The sequence below is a fragment of the Macrobrachium nipponense genome, chromosome 39 (genome assembly GCF_015104395.2).
Source record: "Macrobrachium nipponense isolate FS-2020 chromosome 39, ASM1510439v2, whole genome shotgun sequence".
Lineage (NCBI taxonomy): Eukaryota > Metazoa > Arthropoda > Malacostraca > Decapoda > Palaemonidae > Macrobrachium > Macrobrachium nipponense.
This window is the reverse complement of record NC_061099.1, coordinates 33,963,690-33,974,702: the sequence shown is the minus strand read 5'-3', so window position 1 is coordinate 33,974,702 and position 11,013 is coordinate 33,963,690. Positions and strand designations below refer to the sequence as shown.

Here is an 11,013-nt window from a genome sequence, read left to right as displayed (position 1 = left end):
TTTTATATTGGTCAAACTGGAAAAATCACTGCAAAAGAGAAGCGTATATAGCCAAGGTAAACAGTGGAATTTTGGTACATGGTAGTGGAACAATCATTCAATCAACTGGGTAGGGGCAAAAAAAAAAAAAAAAAGAAAGAAAGAAAAAAAAAAATATATATATATATACGTATATATATATATATATATATATATATATATATATGTATATATATTATATATATATACTATATATATATATATATATAATATATATAATACATTTTTTTATATATGAAAAACTAGGCTATATATTCTTATATTCTATGCATTTCCAGCGCTTTACTTGGTTTTTTAATTATATATATATATATATATTTATCTATATATATATATATATATATATATATATATATATATAAAATTAAAAAACAAATAAAGCGCTGGAAATGCATAGAATATATAGCCTAGTTTTTTCATATATAAAAAACGTTTCGGTCATAACTTGAATATCTGTCGAGACATGTTTAAACTTGATCCTATAATATCAGAGGAAATTTGTAAAATCTTTCACTCCTAAGGAAGAAGGAGAAATATATATGGGAAAAACATGTTATGGCTGTAAACAGAGAGAAGGACCCTGTCATTAATGAGTTTCGTAATCACTCCTGTGACACCTGGAAATTGTGGATTTGAGTCTCCAACGGTTTGCATGATTTGTTTTGCTCACTTAGAATCTAAATTGTGATTCTACCCCTGGGTTTCAGTCCGGTTAGGACCCACATCCAGTCCTAACTGGGAACTGTAGTGATGTGTGACATACAAATCACGTGTTAATGTCATGTCACACACACACACATATGTATACGTATGTAGGCCTAATCATGAATACGAATATTCCATGAACATAAACCCATACACACCACATTGATTTATATAATTTTTATATATATATATATATATATATATATATATATATATATATATATATATATATATATATATATATATATAATTTATATATATATATATATTTATATATATATATATATATATATATATTATATATAATATATATATATATGTGTGTGTGTGTGTGTGTGTGTGTGTGTGTGTGTGTGTGTTACAGTCTTACAGTGCGAGTTACTGAATTAAGGAAATTAATTTCAAAGGCGTAACTTATAAAAACTTAAGAAAAAGGCACGAAAAACAAATAGAAAAGGGACAAAAATACGGTTATCCTCAACCGCAAGGAAACCTTCTCACGCAAGGGTGACAAGCGATACTGCCCAGAGGCCCTCAAGAAACTGGAACTCAGAAAACTTGGTCACACCTCATTTACGCCTACACCAGCCCACTTCCTAGGATTAATTGGCGCTCCCTTTTAGTGACAGGTCAGAGAGCCAAGGATAATTCCAACAGCCCATCTGGCAAATTTTAGAAAAGGAATTCTATGCTCCTTTGTTTAAAAAGGGGGAAGTGTTAAACTCGAAAGCCCCGCCTTTCCAAGGGTAGGCCTATGGTTTTAACCAATCAATTCAGCAGTGCCAGATTGTAAGGATGTCCCTAAATAGGTCCCAACGAATACCCTACTAGGATACCCAAAGGACACCTCAAAAAGCCAGGGTATGAACAAGAGGCATTTCCAAATGAGAAGTCTGCCAGTTACTACAGAAAGGGTGACAGGAAGGCGGTTTTGTAGAAAGTCTGTAGCAACTCAGACACAAAGAATGCTTTCAGAAGATGCCACACCCAGTCAAAGTCCAAAATCCGAAGGCGGTGCCAAGACGAGGTCATCTGAATGAAAAGGCTGGACAGAGAGAGAGAAGACAGCGGAGAACAGTGGAGAAAGAGTGGGACAGAAAGAGGGAGACAGGGTGGAGAGAAGAAGAGGCAGAGAAGAAGAGCGAAGTGTGGTGTGCGAATATAGACAGTGTTAAGTGACAATATTGTACTCGGTAAAATTCCCTCATGCCTAATAGACTTGCAGAGAAAACAAAGTGCCTTCAAATAGTTTGTCTCTGTCCAAGCGCCCAGAAACAGAAAGGTGGAGATATTATAAGATTCCCTATCCAGAATATACATATAAGGACACATCAATTTAATTTTTTCCCAAATAAAGAACTTTTAAGATAAACCAGATAGATAACATTTCACAAGTTGCGATTAATTATATAATTACTCCTCACTGCCAAACCCTTCCAGTTGTCTCCCTCAGGTCGATCGCTACCTTAGAGCTGTAGGAAAACATATATATATATATATATATATATATAATATCTAATATATATATATATATATATATAATATATATATATCTATATATATATATATATATATATATATATACATATATATATATATATATATATATATATTATATACACACACACACACACACATATATATACATATATATATATATATATATATATATATATATATATATATATATATATACTATATATACATACTATATATATATATATATATATATATATATATATATATATATATATATATATATATATATATATATATTTGTTAGACGATTTAAAAAAGGTGAGGTATAAGCATGAATACGAACGGTCATACACGTATTACGCACTTTCATATACATGACCGTTCGTATTCATGCTTATACTTCAACTTTTTATATATATGTTCACGTTCTTATCCTTATCAATGCCTTGATCTCATCTTTTTCACGACTTAGGAGCTAATACGTACTTATCGAAGGAGTGGAATAAAAAAAAAAAAAAAAATAAGAGAAGTCGACACTGAAAGCAGAAGGAGGAGGAGAAGAGAAGAAGCAGCAGCGGACGTCGTCTGCGCTTGGCGGAGTTCACTTGAGGTCGGCGCAAGTCAAGTCGAGGACCACAATAACAAACTGACGACGCTCGTCCTGTCAGTCAACGTCGAGAAAAACTTTGATCATGATATCTCTAATATGTGATATCATTGCCTCTTCACCATACTCATAGCTTGTGGCCGCTTTTTGAAGGTGAGCTGCGTCGAACCCTGAGTTTTTGAGAGGCCGCTTCCTTCTCTGTCGCCTTAGATATGGGACCCAAGTATTGATGTGGGCGTAGGTACAATTATTTCGTTCCATTTTCGGACCTGAATCGAGTGACGTTTCAGATGTTGCAGTTCAGTGCGTTATGTCCTGCCTAGTGTGATGTAGTAGTCGTTTTCGTGGCTATTTCTTGGTAGGCGCGGCTTGCAGTTTCTTAACGAGTCCTGTTCTGGTGGGCCAGGCTACACCACCGTAGGCTGGACTCATCTGTCAAATGAACGTCAGTCCAAGCAGGGCTTGTTGGCAGGTGCCTCGTCAACTGAGGTGAACTGCTATAGCTCGTAATAGGTACCTATTTGCTTTTATTTGATTTTTATACCATAACTCAGTATCTGAGTTTTTGTGTGCAAATGCTAAAGTCTGATAAATATCCTTAATACGAAAATCATACTAAAATCTATCACAAATTTACTGTTGCTGAGATAGTTACAGCTTTTTATTTCAGCATTCATTCCCCTTAAACACAGCACTCGTTGGAGTGCTGTGGTATTAAAATAGTATAAATGACAATATTCTCCCAGGTAGGGTAATCTGAAGGTAGGCTGTGAGGTATTTCTAAGCAACAGCTCTGCAGGGACTAGGTATTACTTTGGAAATTGATTTTTCCAATATTTAGTATAGTGTTGCTGATGAAGGATTTTGTGTTTTTTATCGTTGGTCAATTAGCTTCATGGTTGGGATGAAGGATTTTGGGTGGGGGAAATCATTGGGAGAAGTGGAGTGCCATGTTGATGTTATGGAATGGTTCCTCGAATGCACAAGTCATTAGGGAGCCATATGTTTAAGAAGGGTTGGGCTAAGGAAACCTTGGGTAAAAAAAACAACATGGTACAGGGGTGGACCATGTACGATCAATGTGTACAACCCAAAGAAAAGTACATTATAACGCGTCCTGACACTGGAGTAGAGGTCTTTACCTCCGTTTCTCACCAACAACAAGTCGCGTCTGATGCCCATCTCCGATGTCAGGATGCGTTATAATGTACTTTTCTTGGGGTTGTACACATTGATCGTACATGGTCCACCCCTGTACCATGCGGTTTTTTACCCTATATAAAAGAAACTCCCCTATAACATTGTGCATACACAATAACTTCCCAGGATGGCCAGCATACAACTTCTGAGGGTAGTTGGGTAGTTACAGTTTAATTACAGTCGACCGACAAAAAATAACTATAAATTCTTGATAAGCAACCAAAATACTAATGGAAAATCAATTTCCAAAGTTAAAAAGTTAAGTATATCTTAGTTTTACCAGACCAGCTGATTAACAGCTCTCCTACAGCTGGCCCGAAGGATTAGATATTTTTACGTGGCTAGGAACCATATGGTTACCTAGCAACGGAACCTACAGTTTATTGTGGATCCGAACCACATTACGTCGAGAAATGAATTTCTATCACCAAAATAAATTCCTCTGATTTCGCGTTGGCTGAGCTGAGAATCGAACTCGGACCACCAGATTGATAGCCAAGCGCGAAGTCCACTCGTCCAACGGGAAACTAATTTCCAAAGTATTACCCTACGCGGAGCTATTGCTTAGTTCTACAGCTGTGAAAACTTGATTAGGGCAGATGCTGTGCTGGGCTGAGTAGGCAAGTAGGCCCATGCAGAGTTATCTAAAGTGAAATTTTATCATATTAAGCTCTACCAGTTGCACCTTTTGTTCTACACTCACCCCCAATTCTTTTAAGTAGTGTTATGTGGATCATATTGACTTGAGAAATGGCTATTAGTGTGTACCTCTACTTAGCAGATTTTGTTACTTAACTGTTACTTAAAGGAACTACTCGAGTCCAATAAAAGAGATAAAAATATTTTGTACTTACCAGAGAACTTGGATAAGTATGATAAGGTTATTGCACAGTAGACTGGGGCTCTCTTGTTTGTGCCTATGAGGAGGAAGGTGAATGAATGAACAAACACACTCACGTTGACAGACACTTTCCTGGATAGTGGAAGAACACGTGCACACACGACCAAAGCTTTTCCTCCATGCACCACGTTAAAAAGCAATAGTATTCACTTACTTTGGGCCCAATTCTCTCTCTCTCTCTCTCTCTCTCTCTCTCTCTCAGCATTACTTTATGCTGTACTTAAATAATTAATACAATAATTTATTGTTACACATTTTTAAGTGTGTGTGCTGCGTGCATGTTTATCGGGTAGGCACATTTACGTATCATGTTAGGATAAGTTATACAGTTAGAATATATTTGCTTGCCTCTCATGCGCTCTATTTGTCAGTTTTTCATATGAAGAGTTTGAGATAATTACAATTAAAAAGAAACAATTTTTGTGTTTTATTTTTATTTTTTGGGTTTTGTATACTGTACAGTACTTTACACATCTTGTAAGCAAAAGTATATACAGGTACATGCACATATTGTTAGAAGCAGTTAATTTTGCAGATATATCTTCGAATTCAAATGATGAAGTAATAAAACACTTGAAATTGAATTGTAATTACAAAAGAATGGTTTGGTTGGGCTATTAGATACTTAATATGGAACTACATTAGACTATAAGCTATGAGAGTCAGCCCTGGGGTACCTTATTTTGTAGGTGTTTGTTATTTAGTGGACTCCGTTACTTAGCAGAAGGGGCTTTCCATTAAGTTGAGGTGACATTGTACTTATTTAGTATACATTACATATTAATTGTCCTGGGAAAATAAAAAGTATAATGGAACAGAGCCTTTAAAAGTATTTGTTATATTATTTTACTTCAATACCAATATACTTGATATTAGAGTTTCTGTTATATTTGTAAGTCTTCTTAATATGCTATGCTAAATACAAATATCTGCAAAATATTTGTATTTAGCATGGCATGCATCAAGTATTGATATTGAAGTAAAATACATATTACATATTGCAAATACTTTTATAGGGTCTCTTCCACTATATGTACTTCTTTATCTTTGCTGGACAAATAATATATGTACAGTGATGCTCAAATCTCTTGCAACATGATTCTTTTTGTATCGTCCAGATTCTCAGACTCAATGTGAATTCACAGCTAGCCCTATTTTTCTTTATGGTTTATGTAATTATGATCCCTTTTATGCATTTGTATAATTCGTAATCTTTGTGATTTGAACTGATTATTTTTTTACGCTGCTTAGTTCAAAGTGTGGTGTGATAAGGTTAGCGGTGCCAACAATGAAAGCACACTTAACATGCTCCTCGGACTGGTCAACATAACTACGTCTGTTATGACGGTAGACCTAATAAGCTCAACAGTCATAATAACATTTTCAAAGTAGGAATATGAATTAAAACAGTTTTCTTTGAATGTTGAAGCTTTCTGCTGTGTTTAAGCTGCTTTTATTTGCAAAATGTTTTATAGGCCTAAAAGAATAATCTAAGCCTTCTGGGATGTAATCTGTTACTAATGAATTTATGTGTAGGGATTACTTGTTCTTTGACGGATACAATAGGAATATGAATTGCAACCAGTTTTCTTTGAATGTTGAAGTTTTAGGCTGTGTTTAAGCTGCCTGTATGTTGCAAAATGATTTATAGGCCTAAAAGAATAATCTAAGCCTTCTGAGATGTAATCTGTTACTAATGTTTTTATTTGTGGAGATTACCAGTTCTCTGAGGAATAAAAGATGATGATGATTTTGATTATATGGAGAAGATGGCTATTAATATCTGTTAGAAATCAGAAAGGATTGATATTTGTGTCCGACTGTGGGGAATAGCCATTCGGTCGTTAGCTTCACTCGAAGCTTTCTATTTTTCTTAATAAGTTAAAAGTAAATAACTTAATGCTACTTAGTATAGTAACTATTAGCGTTAATGATAAGTGAAATGAATAATAAAATTAAACTTATGAATTAAATTACTTAAACTAGTAATTGCCTAATAGGTCTTAAGTTCGCGCGTGCGTAATATGTACCTGTCAAAGGTAAGAAGTAAATTACCTCGGAGGTTACTACAGCCACGGCGAACAGTTACAGTAAGAGTTTCTCATTAGCAAGGCCGGCATCTACATTGTTAATAGGAAATTAACCCTGAACAAAACTGAACGTTCTAACTCCAAGACAAGCGACAAATTTTGGAAAACGTCAATGTCAACGTCAACATTTGTGATAAGTGCTTTACATTATTATGTATCTTTGGCCATGTCTGGGAAAAAGGAAAAAGGTAATGTACGGCAATGTCACAAAGTTTTATTAGTGGATCTATTCTTTAATGTAAGTTGTTTTGGTTGTTAAATAATTGTTTTGTTTATTAAATATAAGTAAGATTGAAATTAAAATAAATTCCAATATAATTCCAAAATTGTCGTGTATTCCATATAATATTTCGGAGGTAAATATGTTTATCGTTCGGTGAAGTAAATTATTTTTTAGAAACGGCTAACTGGCTAACTGTCGCTCGGTATTTCGAATGGTAACCAATATGGAACTCAAGTGCGACGTAATTAGTAACTTATATTATGTATTATAATCTATTTCATGTTCATATATAATGTACTCGGTAACCCGTAAGCATCGATAACTTTAGGTGGGGTGTTATCTTTTAAATATTTGCAGGCTATTGATACTAAATCTATCGAGTATAATTAGTTAATCATGTCTGATAAAGAGGAAGAGTTTGTTAACCCTATGAATATTATATTCATCCTTGAGGAGGATGCGGGGAATACACAAACGGAAGGTAACTATTTACTTTTAGAAGCTAACGGAGCTTCATGGTGATAATAGATTAACTTCTTCCTTTTGTAAGACTCAAATAACTGAAATCGAAAAAGAGATCGGAGCAGGTTTAAACCACTTTGAATTGAAAAAATTTCAATAATGTTTTTGGAGACACATGAAATAATGATCAGTAATGAACAATTTTTATAATGAGGAGTTAGATAGTCAGGCAGAATAGCATCAGGTTAGTATAGAGCTTGACCAATATGAACAATTCATAAGTTAGTTAAGTGGGGCTTCTAGCAACTTATCTGCCGATAAAGTTTTAGAAATGATGTCCTAGAATGAATATGTCTGATGGGAAACCCCCTCCTTTAGAATGTGGAAACTTTAGTGAGAGGAGAAAGATAAATTTGCTTTCAATTCTTTCCTTAATCAATTAATAATGTCATTGGGTCCAGAAAAAATCTGTCCGATTCTGCCAAACAAATATATTTACATGGGTACCTTAGGGGCTATGCCTTGAAGGTAGTTAAGCATTTGACTATTTCTGACCGTAACTACCACTTGGCAATTGAAATGTTAAAAGAAGAATTCCTTGACATAGATTATATTGTTTGACGAGACTTTTAAGAACATTTTGAGTGCTGCACCAAGTGTTGAATATGATCAAGAATTCTCGTCGGTGAAAGTTTACCTCAACGAAATCAAATCCTATCTGCATGAATTGAAAGCACATAATATTGATTTATTGGAAGTGGGGTCCTCTGGGCATAAATTTGTGAGTCATATAGTATTTAATAAACTCCCCATACCAGTAAAGAGAGAGTTTGGTTCACAAATTAAATACTAATTATCCTAATATATCTGACATTCTTTCTAATTATAATGAAATTATCAAAACTTTATCTAAAACTGTTTCCAATAGAAAAAGACCCTCACTAAAAACCTCTAGTAAACCTAGTCTAGCATTTCATTAAACCTAAAGAAAATAAGGGAGGTGTAAGTACGATTCAAAATTTTAAATTTGCAAATAAAGTAACTAAGTTAATTTGTAAATTGTGTGCAGCTGAAGGCCATACTTTGGGAAAATGTGTTAACTTTAATAATTATAATGATAAATTGGCCAGACTGAGGGAACTTTCACTATGTACTAGATGCGCTGGTTCAGGGCACGAAGACAATGAATGTTACGGGAAACAAATAGTTAAGGTTTGAATGTCTGTTCTGTAGAAAGAGGGAACACATAACTCCTTTGTGCCCTTCTTTGAATAAAGCCAAACTAACTACTAAAACTAATGTAAGCTTATGTTTTGCTCAGAGAAGTTTTGATGCGTCTCACATTTTAACCCACTATGAATTTGTATTTAAGAAATGGCAAAAAGGCTAGGAAAGTCAGATGTTTGTTTGACACTGGCAGTCAGCGGTCAATATATTTCCGAATCTGCAGCTAAAGATCTTTGTCAGGATGTAGAGGCGTTTTTGTGGGGGTTTATGCTTGGGAATGTGATGTAAGCATATTATAGGGCTAAGAAAAACTAAGGGCTTCAAGCAAATGTCCCCACTGGAATAAATATAAACAATAATTTAATATTCATACCTTTATTAGTTGACAAATCGCTCAATATAAACTTTGAAGTGCCTGGCATGAATCAAATAATAAATAAATTTAAAGAAAATATATGCTTTATTGGATGACTTTTTGTGACCACAGAAACCATGAAAGTATGAAGGTTGACATGTTGTTAGGAATAGATATCATTCAGTTTTTACCTTCGGTAACTTGGACTAAAAATGTTGGGTGGAGCTTGTTTAGTCGTAAATAATAGAGTAGCTCCTGTAGGTAATGTGTTCAACTTTTGGATGAGGCAGAGAGTAGAGCCGTTGATGGACTCCATGGTTAGTAAGAAAACACTGAATGTTAAAACAAAAAGCGTGGTAAATTTAGTAATGGATCCTCTAAAATCTTATTTCAATCCATTAGAGCATATATTAGAAGACAGTGAGGTAGACAATGGACTCGAACACCTTTTTAGTCTTGAATCCTTGGGAATAAAAAAGTGTGAAAAAGAATTGGTCTCCTTTGATAAAGAACAAATTGACAGATTTAGAGAGGGGATCTCTTTTGATAATGGATTTTATCATGTAGAATTGCCCTGGTATACTGATAAAATTGACAGCGTCCCATCTAATCATTTTGTTTCACTTAAGGTATTAGACAGAACAGTAGAGTATCTTGGTAAAAAGGGTCTCATTGACAAATACCAGGAAGTTTTTTGATAAACAACTCGAGGATGGTATAATAGAGGAAATTAAAGTAAGTCCTTCTGACTATCATAAGTATATATGGATTCCCCATAGACCAGTTATAAAATTAGAAGAGCAAGTTACCACAAAAATCAGGCCAGTATTTAACTGTTCTTTAAAAACTTACAGGGAATTGCCTTCACTTAATGAAGCAGCTTATCCTGGGATAGATTTAATGGGCTCAATACTGAAATTGCTCTTTTACTTTAGAACTAATAAATATGTAATGTTGAGTGACGTCAAACAAGCTTTTTTGATGATTAAATTAAAAAATGAAGTGGACAAAAATAATTTATTTTGTTTCTTTTGGAAACGGGGAAATAAATTAGTATCTTATCGCTACAAAACAATAGTTTTTGGTTACACTTTCTTCACCTTTTATATTAAATTTTGTTATAGAAACATCACGCAGAAAGTTATCCTGATGATAAGTGTAAAGAAATATTAACTAATAACTTTTATGTAGACAATCTTCTTGTAACTGGTAACAACATTGATGAAATGAAAAATTTGTATAAGCAAGCTAATGATAGGATGGAACAAGGGGGCTTTATTTTAAGGTCTTGGAACTCCAATTGTGTAGAGTTGAGAGAAAGAAATGTCGTCTGATAATAGACTTGTTGAACATTCTTGCGAAGAGGATAAAGTATTGGGTTATAGATTCAACGTGACAATAACTGATTCTTTTAGTCTTGCGCCTTGTAAATAACCAAGAAGCAGACACAAAAGAAAAGTATTGTCACAAACTTCTAAAATATTTGATCCTTTGAATATAGTCCTTCCTGTAACATAAGAGGCAAAATTTTAATGAGAAAAATATGGAAATTAGATGTTGGTTGGGATCAAAATTTACCTAAAGAAATTTGTGAGGTGAAATGAAAATATTAGTAGAGATTTTGAAATGTTATCTGAACTTAAATTTCCTAGAGAGTCCCTTAATGAACTAGACTCGTATGGTCTTCACATTTTTTGTGATAGCTCTGTGGAGGCCTATGGGTTT

At 34.1% G+C, this 11,013-nt stretch overlaps 1 protein-coding gene across 1 annotated transcript in view; it reads left to right on the top strand.

Annotated features, from left to right (window-relative positions):
- LOC135210410 (WD repeat and FYVE domain-containing protein 3-like) overlaps window positions 1–9,986 on the top strand; it is a 25,481-nt gene extending 15,495 nt beyond the window's left edge. The window contains exon 7 of the mRNA XM_064243312.1: window positions 9,691–9,986. Within this exon, the coding sequence (XP_064099382.1) occupies window positions 9,691–9,986 (296 nt within the window). The remainder of the gene's footprint in view (window positions 1–9,690) is intronic.
- The last annotated feature ends 1,027 nt before the right edge of the window (window positions 9,987–11,013 follow it).